The 16,708-nt window shown below is 40.1% G+C and overlaps 1 protein-coding gene across 1 annotated transcript; it reads right to left on the bottom strand.

Moving 5' to 3' along the window:
• Positions 1-1,526: 1,526 nt before the first annotated feature.
• LLPH (LLP homolog, long-term synaptic facilitation factor) lies at positions 1,527-15,750 on the bottom strand. The gene is made up of 3 exons (XM_003259680.4): positions 15,667-15,750; positions 13,852-14,069; positions 1,527-8,972 (listed from the first exon to the last, which is right to left on the bottom strand). Exons 2-3 carry the CDS (start codon positions 14,060-14,062, stop codon positions 8,794-8,796), a joined length of 390 nt encoding a protein of 129 aa, XP_003259728.1. The 5' UTR covers positions 14,063-14,069; positions 15,667-15,750; the 3' UTR covers positions 1,527-8,793.
• Positions 15,751-16,708: the final 958 nt, after the last annotated feature.

The following is a 16,708-nucleotide window of genomic DNA, read 5'->3' as shown; positions in this document are numbered from 1 at the left end:
GTCTATTTTTCCTGTCCTCTCAGTCTCTGCTTCCTGGAATTCCAGGTGCCAAATCTGATCTGCAACCCCTAGAAATTTCCTGTTCAAAATGGCCAGTTGACACATGTCCAGCAATGGCTTGGCAGCCATCCCTCCTCAGCCCTCCACTCATCCCAAGCCCAAGTGGTCTCAGCCTACCAGCCACTTGCCTTTCCAGAAATGGCTGAATGTCAAATCCCTCCCTGGCACTGTGAGTGTGTACACTGACAAGGGTGGAAAATTAAGCATAGATCCGTTTCCTCATCCATTGGTCACACCTTAGCATTTCCTTTCAAGTGAGAATTACATGGAAAGGACTTCCAGACCTAGGGGTCCTGTAGCACTTTGGTTCTAATGACTAAAGCAGACTCTCCAGTTCTGACCTTGTAAACATCATAACCTGGGGTGTGGGTGCCAGAAAGGAGAATAAAGGCCTCGGAGCCATTAGGCAGAATTACATCTAAGCCATCTCAATTAAATGGGCATTAATCTCTCTCCCTGCCCCTTCTATTTCTTTCTCACGTGCTCCATTTGTCCTCTAGAGACAACTCAAATGACCTCTTTTCAATCCATACCTGGCTTTAAATAACACTCACATTCAGGAAGTTCTTCTTTACATTTAACCCAAATCCTTTCTGCTAAGTTAAAACCTGTTTCCTCAGTGGAGATTTGGAACAGCTGGTTCCCATTCTCTTTATGGCAACTCTTCTTGAAGATTCATAGGTTTATAAAGGATGTCCATACCAACCCCACCTAAGGCATACAGCTCCCTTAAGCATTTTCCAATAATACTTTCCTATGCATTTATCAATAATCAGTTGCTAGTCTGTAGAGATCTGACTCATTGAGCAAATTTCTACAGCTCAAGGAAGACAACATCCAGTAACTCAAGGGGCAAAAGGGCATAAAGGCAATCACTTTTTACTTGAATTATTAAATACCTGCTTTTGTGAAGACACTGCTAATTTGAAGTTTGGGACAGAACAAAGACTAAAACTGAAGCAGAGTGTGTATGTCTAAGGAAGGAAGCATGTGGGAATGACCAATCCTTAGCCAACTGCCTACAGCTCTGCTCAAGAACATTATCTCTTTGTGAGAGCATGGAGAGGCATTTTAGGATTTTAACAAATAGCACCCAATGTTGGTCTCTCAATAAAATTTGTAACTGTCTTCTCCTGATCACATATCTCAAACCGTTTCTTCTCTAAAGCATTAAAAAAAATATATCCGGAATAACACAAAAGATGACTTTTAGGAGCAAACAACATATGTTCTTGAACATCTGTGCTTTTCCCATGCAATTTTTTTTTCCATTATTGTCAAGAGAAAACTAGTTTAGTGGAAAGTTTCTCCACAGAGGCACAAGTCTGTAATACTCCCTCTTGATTACATGTAAAAGACACAAAATATTAGTTTATTAAAAGCAGCTTCAACCATTGCTGTACAAAGCAGTTCTCTGATGGAACAGATTTATGAAGTAATGGCTGAAAGGTATGCAGATCACAAGATACACGACAAATGTACTTTATTACATGGATCAGAAATACCATATGTACTAACAGTTACTGTACAATGATACACAACACCCAACTAAGACTATTTCAAGGTTTTGCTGATATTGAAAACTATAAAGACACAATGTGAGAGTAAGAAAGTGTTTCATAAGATAGCATAATGCCAAGAAAATTCATCGCTTTAGGATATTAAATACATTCTGCATATTAAAAACTTAATGTATTATAAAGCTATGCCATTCTTTAAATGAAAATTTGAAGGACTTTACTCCATTCATTTTTTTTTTTTTACAGGACTATTGCAGTACCATTCATTGTTTAAAGCAGATGTTTATAACATTTTTCCATACTTTAAAGTGGAACTTAATGGAATGAATACCAGACCTAACATTAACAAAATTAAAGAGATTTCATATTTTATTTCCACCAAAAAGATACTTAAGTCTACAGTTATGTAGTACCAAAAAACTATGTAGAGCAAAACAAGCATGATACATTTCAAACATTACAATTTATTACGAGGCATTTTTTTGGCTGAAAAGAACTTTAACAGCTTTCAACCCAAATTCCAAGAACAGTTGGCCCTCTGTATCTATGAATTCTGCATTTGGGGCTTCGTCCTGAGATAAAAAATATTCAAAAGAAAACCACAGTTGCATGTGTACTGAACATGTGCTGACTTTTTTTCTTATCATTGTTCCCTAAATAATACAGTATAACAACTATTTACATAGCATTTTCATTGTACTATTATAAGTAATCTAGAGATGATTTAAAGTACAGTCATGCATTGCATGATGACATTTCAGTCAATATAGGCAGTGGCCCCATAAGATTACAGTAGAGCTGAAAAATTCCTATGGCCTAGTGACACTGTAGCCATCTTAACATCACAGTGCAATGCATTACACACGTGTCTGTGGTGATGTTGGTGTAAACAAACCTACTGTGCTGTCAGTCATGTAAAGGTATAGCACATACAATTATGTACAGTTCATAATACTTGATAATAATGACTACGGTTTATGGCTTTACTATACTTTTTATCTTAGAGTCTACTCCTTCTACTTGAAGAAAAAGTTGACTGAGAACAGCCTCAGGCAGGTCCTCCAGAAGGTATTGCACAAGAAGGTGTTGTTCTCATAGGAGACAGCAGCTCCATGCCTGTTACTGCCCCTGAAGGCCTTGCAGTGGGACAAGCTGTGGAGGTGGAAGACAGTGTAGATGGAGGCTAATGTGTTTGTGTCTTAGTTTTTAACAAAAAAACTTAAGAAGTAAAAAAAGAAATTAAAAAATTAAAAATTGTAGAAATAGAAAAAAGCTTATAAAAATATAAAATATTTGTGTACAGCTGTACAATGTATTTGTGTTTTAAAGTAAGTGTTATGACAAAAGGGTTATACAGTTTAAAAAAACGTTTGTAAGGTAAAAAAGTTACAGGAAGCTAATTTATTATTGAAGAAAGTTTTTTATAAGTTTAGTGTAGCCTAAGTGAACAGTGTATATAAAGTCTACAGCAGGCCGAGCGTGGTGGCTCACGCCTGTAATCGTAGCACTTTGGGAGGCTGAGGCAGGTGGATCACCTGAGGTCAGGAGTTTGAGACCAGCCTGACCAACATGGAGAAACCTCGTCTCTACTAAAAATACAAAATTAGCTGGGTGTGATGGTGCATGCCTGTAATCCTAGCTAGTCAGGAGGTTGAGGCAGGAGAATTGCTTGAACCCAGGAGGTGGAGGTTGAGGTGAGCTGAGATTGCGCCATTGTACTCCAGCCTGGGCAACAAGAGCGAAACTCCGTCTCAAAAAAAAAAAAAAAAAAAAATCTACAGCGGTATACAGTCATGTCTGAGGCCTTCACATTCACTCATGGCTTACTCACTGACTCACCCCAAGCACGAGTCCTGCAAGCACTATTCATAAGTGGTACAGGTGTGCCATTTTTTATCTTTTACACTGTATTTTTACTGTACCTTTTCTATGTTTAGATACACAAATACTTCCCATTGTGATACAACTGCCTACAGTACTCAGTACAGTAACTTGCTTGACAGATTTGTAGCCTAGAAGCAATAGGCTATATCACATAGCCTGAGTGTAGTAGGCTATACCTTCTAGATCTGTGTAAGTACAGTCTATGATATTCACACAATGATTAACGATATTACCTAGTGACACATTTCTCAGAACACATCCCAGTCATTAAGCGACATATGACTATATATGGGAGGATGGGCATGGGTTATATGCAAATATTTCACCAGTTTATGTAAGTGATTCGAGCATCTGTGGATTTTGGTATCTGCGAAGGTCCTGGCACCAATCCCCGATAGATTCTGAAGGATAACTGTACAATGTTTGAATCCATTTTGCTACATTCCAACCAAATGCCTGTCTATCTTAGACTGACACCTCAAGGCTCCCAAGGTGCCCATTTCAGCTCCCAAAATCTTGGTTAGAAGGCGCTTCCTTAAATCAGATAAAAGTCTGTCTCTCTGTAGCTTTCCATCATAGGTATTCATTCTATACTCTGGGACAGGCGGCCTTGCTCACTACTTAGCAGTTGCATGACTTTGGGTAAATTTAGTTAACCTTTCAAATTGTTTTCTCATCTGAAAATAGGGATAATTAAAGTATTGATCCCACAGTGTTTTAAGGATTAAATAATATATGTAAAGCATTTAAGAGAGTACGCATTCTCTAAATGTTGGCTGTTGGGTTATTTTTACTGCTTGCCTATCAAATTAACTTTATTTGGCAACACATTGTATTTTTTCCCCTGCTCTAAAATAACTGCAAAAGACTCTTGGCATTCAACTGTGGAAAATTTAGGGTTTTGTAAGCAGGCCCAAAAGTGGCCCTGGGCCTCCTGGCTACCTGACAGGCCTCCTGGCTACCTGACAGTCCTCCAGGAACAGCAGAGTGACCTTTGACCTGATGTAAGTACTTAACAGTCCCACCTCACCCCTAAACATTTCTTTGTAAAATTGGTATGTGTCTACTGCAACGGTGTTTTTATTAATACATGCAGGCAAATAGAGGGAAAAGACATATATTTTGTGTCTAGCACAAATTTGAATCATTCTGCCAGATGGCATCAGAAGTTAGTCACTTAACTAGTAAGATTAGCCAACAGCTTAGCATCTGCATTTCTATTGTAGTATTTATAAATTTGGCAATGCCTTAGATTCCTCCCAATTTTATGTTGTGGTCAGCAGTTCCCTAAACTACACATTGCTGCCCCTCACCATCACCACCAGTCCATTTCAGATACTTGATTCAAGTCATTTACAGCTATTTTTCTTCTCCAACTCTTAAGCCGTATTCCAGAAACACGGATCCAAATTTTGAAAATATCTGAATTTCCTAATAAGCAAATACATACTGCTGCATCCTTATTTGATGTAGCATGTGAATTACATAGTGGGAAGAGATATCTACACTAATGTGACAGTAGAAAACAGGATGTGGTCAAAACCACTACTTGATTCTACCTTAGAGCTTCAACTGCAGTTTGCATTTCTTCTCTGATTAGTACCTTGGGCAATTACTGATCATGGCCTACACCTTCCCTTTTTGGATTGGTCAGCCCATTCCTAATGAAGTGTCACCTGAGGAAATCCAGTCTGCCTTAGGCCTAGAGATTTGAGGAGGGTTCTGTACGTTATTATTCTACTTAAACCTGCTCTTTATCTGATCCTGAGCCCACATGAACCCAATCTATCACAGGTTGACCCAAAAATAGGTTTTCTATCCTAAAATCACCTTTCTCTCTTAGCAAGAGTTTGCACATCCTTGAGATGCAGAATGGCATTGTAAGAGTATAGGCTCTAGAGCCACACTGCCTAAATTTGAATCCCAGATTTCAGTTTTAGTTGTATGGCCTATGTGCCTCAGTTTCCCCATGTGTAAACAGAGATTACATTAGTACCAAACTCATGAGATTGCTGGGCAGATTAAATGAGTTAATACTTGAAGCAGTTTTGATCATCTTTAAATGATATTTTGATTTCAGACTTAATTTCTTAAAACACAAAAAGTGTTACATTCAATTCCTAATGTGATTTAGCTCACTCAATCTAATTCCAAAATGATTCGGTGCTTAGCTTGAGCTCCATCTTGTGGCTTTACAGCAATTCTCTGGAAAATGTCAGTCAAAAAATGACAAATTTCAAAAAAATAAGCTAATTATATAAAAGATAAAAGGACTATGCTATACTTCTCGATTTGTAATCTTTAAAAATAAAGTGACAAAGATGTGATCATACCCCTGCACTAATTTTGAAATGCTAGTCTAAATTTCCTGCCAATATTTGGAGGTGGGGAGAATCTTGCTGGCAGTGTTCAGGAACTCAGTGCCTTAGAGGCTACTCACCACACTGTGTCAATAAACTTCTCTTCAGCAGTCGCCTTTCCAGAGGCCATATGACACTTGAGAACATGATTCCCAAATATGTTTTTTGGTAATGGTCCTTTGATTTTTGATTTTGTTAACTTTCAAGTTAAATCCTGAATGGACAAACTTCACGACTGGACACAATGAAGTGAAAACCCTAACATCAGAGAGGCTCTGGATGAAAGCTCAAAGCTACTGTCAACACAATCAAATTAGAGGTTATCAGCCACAGAAAACATGAACATAACCCTGGCATTGGTCTCTACCTGACAATGCTGCCAAAATGTAAATAAGTGCCAACTGCGTAATATCACGAATGTAGACTTTTTTTTTTTTTGAGATGGAGTTTCGCTCTTCTTGCTCAGGCTGGAGTGCAATGGTGTGGTCTTGACTCACTGCAACCTCTGCCTCCCAGGTTCAAGTGATTCTCCTGCCTCAGCCTCCCAAGTAGCTGGGATTACAGGCACCTGCTGCCATGCCCAGCTAACTTTGTATTTTTAGTAGAGACAGGGTTTCACCATGTTGGTCAGGCTGGTCTCAAACTCCTGACCTCAGGTGATCCACCTGCCTCGGCCTCCCAAAGTGTTAGAATTTGGTGCCTGGCCCCCTTTTTCAAAAATCATAAAAAATGTCTACGTTAGGCCGGGTGTGGTGGCTCATGCATGTAATCCCACCACTTTGGGAGGCTGGGGCAGGTGGATTACTTGAGTCCAGGAGTTTGAGACCAGCCTGGGCAACATGGCGAAACCCTGTCTCTACAAAAATACAAAAATTAGCTGGGTGTGGTGGCACCCACCTGTAGTCCCAGCTACTGGAGAGGCTGAGGTGGGAGAATCGCTTCAGCCTGGGAGGTGGAGGTTGCAGCGGAGCCACACTTGTGCCAATCACTCTAGCCTGGGTGACAGAGTGAGACCCCCATCTCAAAAAAAAAAAAAACAAAAAAAACCATAAATAATTCACCTACTGTATTTAGGCTGATATTGTCAGTGGCTTAACTGGTTGTTTGCAATTTATTTTATGAATAAAAATGTACATATTCACTTTTCCCTCACAAATGCTATTGTTATTCATACCTACACCAAAGGCAACAAAGATCATGAATGACATCTGTCTTTCAACTCATATCTTTCTTAGCTGTTAATAAATTTTAAGCATTTAAAGTTATCTACCAACTTTTCAATAAACTATTGAGAAAAATAAGAAAAGCCTACTATATTTAAACAATTCTAAGAGTTTACTGGCATCAAATTTTATAAGCTTAAATTTTCTGAAACATTTGGGTCATGTCCTCTTTATCTCTGTATTGTGCCCCAATTTAGCAGTGTGCCTGGCACAAAGTTTGTGACCTCATGACCAAGTGGCCTTATTCGATTTCACATTTTACTTGAGTTCTCCTGGGAAGTTAACATCCTCTTCTAAACACATACACAGCTCTCAGCCCTATGAGAGCAGAAATCTTATCTTATTCAATCTGTCCCAAGCATCTGGAAAGTCCCTGGCCCACATACTAGGCACTCAGTAAGTATTTGGTTGTTCCAGTTAACATATGAGATGGTTAATCTGATTATAGTGAAATTCAGAGGGAATGCTAAGTTTAGATTACTTAACTAAAAGTAAATTTAAATAAAAGTGAATTTAGCAAACTGTAGTAAGACAGATTGAACTAAAAATCATTTCTCAGAAAACTAGTTTCAAAGAGTAGAAGTTAAACAGGTTTTTTTGCTGCTGGAACCCTGTAGGACTATTCTAATCCTAAACTAAAATCTTTTGTAAACCTTCAAGTATATAGCATTTCCCAAATTGATGTGAACACAATTTATTTTTTTTAACCAAGCATCCAGAGGAAACTGATACTGAAGAACACACTCTGGGAAATGCTGCATGATACTATATCAGGCCACGCAGTATTAACACTAAAGAACATTAAATCAGTTTCCATGAAAAACCTGAAATGTTCTAATTTCCTAAAAAGCATACCGATTTGTAGATGTTAATATTCTACCTAAAATTAAGACAAGAAAACATTTAATTGAAATCTGGTCTTCTCTAGGACTAAAAAACCTTAAGCATACATGAAAGAAAAAAAATCAAACTTGAAGATCTACACACAAAATATCTTTTATTCTGTGGAATCAAAGCTCCACACAAGTATTTTATAAGATCCACTAAATTTTTTTTTTTTTTTTGAGACAGAGTCCTACTCCGTTGCCCAGGGTGGAGTGCAGTGGGGCAATCTCGGCTCACTGCAACCTCCATCTCCTGGGTTCAAGCAATTCTCCTGCCTCAGCCTCCCGAGTAGCTGGGACTACAGGTGCGTGCTCCCTTGCCCGGCTAATTTTGTATTTTTAGTAGAGATGGGGTTTCACCGTATTAGCCAGGCTGGTCTCGAACTGACCTCGTGATCCGCCTACCTCGGCCTCCCAAAGTGCTGGGATTACAGGTGTGAGCCACTGCGCCCAGCCCTAATATAGTATTTTTAAATGATATGATTATACAACAACTTTCTTTAAAATTTAAGTTCACAAAAATGATCATCTGTTTTATCTCTACTGACTATAATTACCAGTTGTAAGAACAATTCTAACCATATTAATACCTGACAGAATGTTGAGGCCTGATTATAACTGGACATTGGGTAGCATCCAATTAAAGTACCAGTAGAGCTTGGATGTATCAAAGAAAATATTTTATTCAAGTTCCCAAAACAAACTTGAGGAGTTATGCTGGGTTTGAATTGAAGAAAAAAGGCCAAGTTAAAATAGGAAAACAAATGGTTTTCATTTGCTGGCAGTTGAAATCAAAGTATACATGTGTATACATTCTAATCCGTCATCTATCCCATGTGGCATTTTCCAAGGTTTTAAGAGTCTACCAGGCCAAACCCTTTGCCACTTTCACTGCTTTTGCTTTGCTTTTCCCCTTTCTTTTCTCTCGCTTTGCCTTCAGCCTTTTTCTTTGCCTTTGGTTCATCCATATTGGGTACTGTCCATGCTGGTCTAGAAGAGTCTTTTTGTTTCTCTTAATATCAGTCTCCATTTTCATGTCATCTGCATAAAAAGATGGAAAAACTATTAACACCATGTATGAAAAAAACCACCCTGTGAAAGCATATTAATGCACTGAGAACATCAGAACATTAGAACTGAAGGTAGACCGAAAATAGAGAAGAAAAAACTTTCTAAAGAATGTTGGCATGACTGTCCTTCCTTAGAATAGTAATGTTAAATAGGAACCATTTAGGATGCATGGCTCTAAGTTAGTACATTAGTAGATATATGGTTCTGAGCACATGTGAGTTACAAGAACATTTCTCCTATTAAGTGATTCCTTGAGTTCAGTAAGCACACCTACACTTCTAAGGGATACACCTTAGATGTAATGAACTGATTAGGAATGAATGGCCATTTCTTATGAACTTGAACTAAATTATAATGAACTGAGAACGAACTTCTAATGAACTCGATGGAGTAGTCAGCAGCAGGGTTGTAATGGCAGAGACAGGCACTCAACAGAGAACAAAGACCTGGACACATCCTGGGGCTGGCATACTTTTCCTAGCTAGGTAACACCCAGAGATCCAGCTCTACTGATAGGAGACTTGGCAGGAAGCTCAGTGCAAGCATGCTGTGGTACACCTATCACCTTCTCCACTGTGAAGGACATGCTCAGAGTCCCTCACTGGGACCTCCTTATCAGGATACACAAAGTCTTCTATTATCTCGACTACCTGGCATTATATTAGATATTCACCACTGTTTCCACAGTATCTAGAATAGTGTCTGGTATATAACAGCCACTAAATAACTAGGTGTTGAATGATTATTTTAGGTGCTGTTCTAGTTTATGGGGATACAGTGGTCCATATGAGCTCCTAGCCCTCACGGAGTTTACAATGTTCTATTGAGGGGAGAATAACAAAGCAAACAGAAAGAAAACCTCAGCCAGATATAGTATCTATAGGCATTTGTAGTCTCAGCTATTTGGGAGACTGGGGTGGGAGGATCATTTGAGGCCAGGAGTTCAAGGATGTTGTGGGCTTGGTCACGCCTGTGAACAGCCACTATACTCCAGCCTGGGCAACAAAGTGAGATCCTGTCTCCCAAAAAAAAAAAAAGGAACTGGTAGGCGCTGGTAAGAACATGTTAAGATAATGAGGTTTTAAAGCATGGCAGTGATATAATCTGATTTACCTTCTGAAAAGATCACACTGGTGGATATGTAGAAGATAAATAAGAAGGGAACAAGAGCGGAAGAGAGAAGTAAAAAGGCTCCTATAATAGTACAGGCAAGAGATGACGGCCATCTGAATCAAGGTGAAAGCAGGAGAAAAATGGATGCAGATTTCTAATGTATTTTTGGGACAATCAGTAAGACTGGCTAATGGTTTAGATGTGGGGAATAAAGGAAAGAGGAATCAAGGATGACTACTAGGTTTATGGCTTAAGAAATTAGGCAGGCAGCTGAAAGAGTAGAAATAAGGAAAAACATGAACTTGAGGGTAGAGATGAGAGCCAAACTGATAACACATAGATTACTAAATGGGGAGACTCCCTCAGTCTCAGTTCCACCACACTTTAGCTCCTAAAATATCTAATAATAAGGGCATCCAGAATTCCCCAGGCAGGACATAAGATAATTTCTCTCTGGGGATGATGAGAAAAAAAAAGACTTAACAGATTCTGATATAAGAGATCTCTGAATAAAACCTCCTGGAGCCATTCCAATTCTTCTATATATCTAGCAGTTGACAGACCCTCTCCCACACCTTGTCTCCCTCCAGCTTCCAATCATCATTGTAGTGCCATACTTTTAAATACAAACGACCACTGATCACCAGACATTTGAGAAAAGCTTCTAATATGAAAGAAAGAGACAAAAGTAAAGGAATGGAAGGGCTTGGGAGGGAATTCCAAGAGGAAAGACAGATAATACATACCATAAATAAAAATTTCAAAAGCAAACTGTAATTAATACCCTTAGGAAAATCAGAGAAGATATATGCCTATTTAGAACACGGAGTTGATGACTCAAGGGGCATTTACAAAACACAAAGAACACAAAGCTATGAAAAAGGAACAGTAGGTTGGGCGCAGTGGCTCACGCCTGTAATCCCAGCACTTTGGGAGGCCGAGGCGGGTGGATCACGAGGTCAGGAGATCGAGACCATCCTGGCTAACATAGTGAAACCCTGTCTCCACTAAAAATACAAAAAATTAGCCGGGCGTGATGGCAGGCGTCTGTAGTCCCAGCTACTTGGGAGGCTGAGGCAAGAGAATGGTGTGAACCCGGGAGGCGGAACTTGCAGGGAGCCGAGATGATGCCACTGCACTCCAGCCTGGGTGACACAGCGAGACTCCGTCTCAAAAAAAAAAAAAGTAAAAAAAGAGAAAAACTTTTAGAAATTAAAAATATAAGAGAAAACCAAGTAATAAGAACCAGAATACAAGGTCAAGGAAATTAGAGGGTATAACAAAAGAAATAGAAAACAGGAGAGAAAAGAAAACAGGATCAATCCAAAAGAATCAAAAGTGGATGGGCATCTGGTATCTAGAACATATAAAGAACTTTTAACAACCCGATAATAAAAAAGACAAACAACGTAATTGAAAAACAAGGCAAAAGACTTGAGTAGACCTTTCTCCAAAAAGATACACAAATGGTCAATAAGCATATGAAAAAATGTTCAGCCGGGCGCGGTGGCTCACACCTGTAATCCCAGCACTTTGAGAGGCTGAGGCAGGTGGATCACTTGAGGTCAGGAGTTCAAGACCAGCCTGGCCAAAATGGTAAAACCCAGTCTCTACTAAAAATACAAAATTCAACTGGGCATGGTGGCACACGCCTGTATTCCCAGCTACTTGCGAGTCTGAGGCAGGAGAATTGCTTGAACCTGGGAGGCAGAGGTTGTGGTGAGCCGAGATCATGCCACTGCACTCCAGCCTGGGCAACAGTGAGACTCCATCTCAAAAACAAAAAACAAAAAACAAACAAACAAAAAACACTTCATTCAATGTCATTAGTCATTAGGAAATTTCAAATCAAAATTACAATGAGAATCTATTTCATACCCACAAAGATGGCTATAATCCGAAAATAGAAAACAAGTATTAGTGAGGATGTGAAGAAACTCAAATACTCAAACACTGCAGATGGGAATGGAAAATAGTGTGGCTGATGTGGAAAACATTAAAAAGACTCACCATATGACCCAGCAATTCCACTTATCAAACAAAACCTTGTGCACCTGAATGTTCACAGCAGCACTATTCACAATACCCATAAGGGGAAAGAAATCCAAATGCCCAGCAACTGTTGAATGGATATGAAACGTGGTACATGCAATGGACTATTATTTAGCCTTAAAAAGAAAGGAAGTACTGATATATGCTACAATGTGGGTGACCTTCAAAAGCACCATGCTAAGGGAAATAAGCCAGGCACGAAGGTCTCATTATATATGATTCCACTTATAAGAAATATTCAAAACAGGTAAATTCACACATGAAAAGAGCATATTAGTGGCTGCCAGAGGCTGGGGGTAGGAAAAGGAGAGACAGACTCCTTAATGGGTATTAAGTTTCCTTCTGGGGTGAGGAAAGTGTTTTGGTACTAGAGGTGATGGTTGCACAACAACATGAATGTACTAAATACCACTGAACTGTACACTTTAAAATGGTTAATTTTATGTTATGTGGATTTTGCCTTAACAACAACAAAAAAGAACCAATAGGGAGGGGTGACGTGTGTGTGAGGAAATGAAAACAGCAAGTGAAGGCAAGTGTTTCAAAAAGTTTCAAGGACAACTGAAATAAAGCAGCAGATTGAGAGAACTTGAGATCAAGAGAGAAATTTTTCTTTCTTTCTTTTGACATTGAACATCCCAGAACACATCTATGCTGTTGGCAATGACCCAGTGGAGGAGACTGATAAGGCAGATGCATGAGTACAACCCCTGAGAATGTCGGTGGAGAGGATTCAGAACATAAGTGGAGAAACTGGCCTTGGAGAGAACATTAATAAAAAAGGGAAAACAGACTATACAACATTTGAATTCTTATAGACTTGGGTAGTGGAAAGATGAGGATATTTCTGTTGGTTGGCCCCTTTTTCTCACAGAAGTTGAAGTAAAATGCTTTTTGTAATTTTTATTCATACGGAGTGGGAGAAGGATGAAATGGGAAGAATAAAAAGTTAAAAACAGCCATTTTTAAAGGGAAAAAAAACCCCTAAGGTTGGGAGATTGAGAAATACTGCTCTCTTCCCTGGGCATAAGACATCAAATAAATGTATTTCTATTTTAAAGTCTGGGTATTGCAAATGCTTAATTTAGTTTGCTGACAAATTGGTGCATTAAATGTGCAAAAAGCAGCATTGTATATATATCTTCCAACTTCATGATTAAGACACAAAGGTTCCTAGAATCTGTCAAAATGCAATAGTGAAACCCTGTCATTTTCAGGATAATAGCGTAAGGGCATAGGACTCATAGAATGGGAATTAGATCTTACAAAGAGTAAAATGAAGACCTATCCTGCCTAGGCCCTGAGTGAACTGTGTACCCTTCCAACGAGAGTATGTCTAGATTTGTCTACTCCTGTAGAACTGTTTATTCTTGAGACATGGAGGCTATTGTATAAGCACCAAAGACCCACTCTAAATAATCCAAAACACACCTATATACATGAACAGGCTTGACAGAATTTTTTTTTTTTAAATGAAGCGCAGAGGGACTGGGCACTGTGGTTCATGCCTGTAACCCAGAGCTTTGGAAGGCTGAGGTGGGAAGAATCCGCTTCAGCTCAGGAATTCAAGGCTGCAGGAAGCTATAATCACACCACTGCACTCTAGCCTAGGTGACAGAGGGAGGAGACCCTGCCTCAAAAAAAAAAAAAAAGAGAAAGAAAGAAAAAGAAGAAGCACACTCACCTTTTTCATCTTTTACCTCACATCGCATTTTCTCTTGGCAATGTTTTGGTTTGGGTACCACCACAGTTGCTATCTCTTGAATATCCTTCATTAAAACATCACCATCTAGTTTGAGAATACTTTTAAGCCTGCTGACCTCCTTTGGGGCATTCTTTTTTCTCTTTTCAGCACGCATCTTTCTTTTCCACTTACTCCGTAAGCTTTTAGCCATGTTTTACCTGAAGTTAACAAAAACACACATTCAAAAGCAAATCTTTAATCTAAAAAAGAAAAAAGGCAAATCCTTAGAAAACCAGGCCAACAGGTATCTCTACAAAACAAGTGAAAAGTAAAACTCTTCAATCTGTTCACTTTTTATGACTTAACATGCAACTTCTATGAAGATCAACATGGTACATACACTCACTAAATAACAATTAAGATATCAAATCAAACTTGTGGTCATAAGCAAACTACAAATCAAACCAATTCTGAAAGCACCTTGCATTTCTTTTTCTTTTTCTTTTTTTTTTTTTGAGACGGAGTCTTGCTCTGTCTCCCAGACTCCCAGAGTGGAGTGCAGTGGTGCGATCTCGGCTCACTGCAACCTCCATCTCCCAGGTTCACGCCATTCTCCTGCCTCAGCCTCCCGAGCAGCTGGGACTACAGGCGCCCGCCACCACGCCCAGCTAATTTTTTGTATTTTTAGTAGAGACAAGGTTTCACCGTGTTAGCCAGGATAGTCTCGATCTCCTGACATTGTGACCCGCCCGCCTCGGCCTCCCAAAGTGCTGGGATTACAGGCTTGAGCCACCGCGCCCGGCTGAATTTCTTTACAAAATAAAGAAATTTAATTTCCCCAGAATGCAAGAGCATCATCACCTTACATTTATGCAACAGCTTACAAATTACAAAATGATTTTTATAAACACTTCACCTCATCTTCATTATCCATCCTCTCAAGCCAACTTAACGACTGTAAACTTATCTATTCCTACTCTTGTTTTCTTTCCACTCAGTTCCGCCCTAAATCCTCCACAAGGTGCTCAGTGTGATCTTTTAAAAGAGCATTCACTGCCTTTCTTCGAGTTCTTTAAAGACCTCCTCCCTCATATATATTCAAGATCTACAAGGTCATTTGTGATCTGTCCCCTGCCTCCTTCAACTCTATTTCATTTCATTCTCCATCCCCATCCCCGCAGGCTCCAACTACGTCTGTAAAGAGTCCAAACTATCTCTACGTCAGTGCCTTCATATTTGCTGTCCCTATGCCTGGCAACCGCTCTTCTCAAGGCTTGCTCCTTCATTCGATACCTCAGAAAGGACTCCTCTGACCTCCGTAAGCTCCCTTCCCTGCTTAATAAGTGTTACAACCTGAAACTATTGTTTTCTGTCACGTCCCCCACCCTCTCCCCAGACTGTAGACTCCACGAAGGTAGAGGGAAAAGTCTTGTTCACTGCTGAATCGCCCAGTGCACAGAATTTTGCATACTTGTTGAACGAACGACTAACATTTTTTGAACGCCCGCAATCACAAAGTCATTCCGCTCCCTTGTCTACATAACTCAACCCTTGCGAGGTGCTAGGAAAGCGGGCGGTAAACAACCTTGAGGGCCGAAGTTAACTTCAGTGGGCTCCACTTTACCCAGTGCACTCGGAAGCCGGAGGGCCCCCACCAAGAAGAGCACGGGGAACCCTCGCCCTCAACAAGGCCTGCATCGCCGGACTGGAGCTCAAGTATAGCCCAGCGAGTGTCAAGAAACGAAATTCTCCAGGGGTGGCGGAATCAAGCCCCAAGTCCCATATCTCACTGAACCGGTGAGGCACCGAACTCACCTGAGAAACGAACACCCACACCGCAGGCTCACGCCGACCGGAAGTCTTTACACTTCCGTCTTCCGGGCAGAGGCCACCCGGGGCGGATGCATTGCACGCCGGGATACAAAATGTCTCAAGGAGCCTTGAGAGGCGGGATTTTGGAAGCCGGACGTTGACGAGCTTCCGCCATTGGTGTGATCGCGGACCTAGAAACTTGGTCCGTCCGTTACAGGTGTAGAAGTCGGATTTGGAGAATGCAGAAGCGCGTCCGGTCAAGGTTAGGCTCCAGGTAGGTCCGCTTTCCGGACGTGGGCAGGGTAGCCCCGAGACTAACCTATGGAGTGAACCTGGCCAGGAGACCTACTTGTCAGACGGGGAGCTCCGAGCCCACCTTTAGATCTGATCTCACCGTTTACATGATACTCATGTATTTCCTTAGATCAAGTCAGCCTAGATCAGGTGTTATTCCAGAGGCCGTATTGAGATCATTTTTATTTGCAGCCTGTGCATTTTCTCATCTCGGGTGATGGCCTCACAGATGTACACATATGTCAAACCGTATCAAACTGCACACTTTAAATATGTGCAACTTATTGCATGTCAGTTATACTCAAAGCTGTTACCAAAAACAGAAAACAAGCTTTTCCTACCCCAGAGAATTTAAAGGGTAAAATGATCAAAGGATTTCAGTTCTATCAATGTTTACCTGTCTGATCACTTACATATCAGACACAATGCTAAGCCTAGGACGATTGTCTTAGCTCACGAAAAACACTTACTTTACAACTATTTCTAATGGCATAGGCTTTGGAACCATATAGGTCTGTGTTGTATTCTTGCTTCCAACACTTGTGAACGATATGGGTGAGTAATTAATGTCATAAGGGCCTGAATTTCCTTGTCCCTAAAGTGAACATAATACAACCTAATTGATGCTGTAAGAGTTCAACAAATGGTACCCTTTTTACATTATAGTTTCAAAAATATAGCTACACAGTACTATTTGTAAGCAATGTTTCTAGAGATTACGACATATACCCAAAAAACATGTCTTTAATGA

The sequence above is a fragment of the Nomascus leucogenys genome, chromosome 10, assembly GCF_006542625.1.
Source record: "Nomascus leucogenys isolate Asia chromosome 10, Asia_NLE_v1, whole genome shotgun sequence".
Lineage (NCBI taxonomy): Eukaryota > Metazoa > Chordata > Mammalia > Primates > Hylobatidae > Nomascus > Nomascus leucogenys.
Note: the sequence above shows the minus strand (reverse complement) of the source record. Positions and strands in the feature narration are given on the sequence as shown.

Coding starts and splice junctions, on each gene's coding strand:
- LLPH (XM_003259680.4), bottom strand. CDS start 14,062: ATGGCTAAAAGCTTACGGAGTAAGTGGAAAAGAAAGATGCGTGCTGAA. Junction 8,973..13,851: donor TGAGGTAAAAGATGAAAAAG/GTGAGTGTGCTT, acceptor CTTTTTATGCAG/ATGACATGAAAATGGAGACT.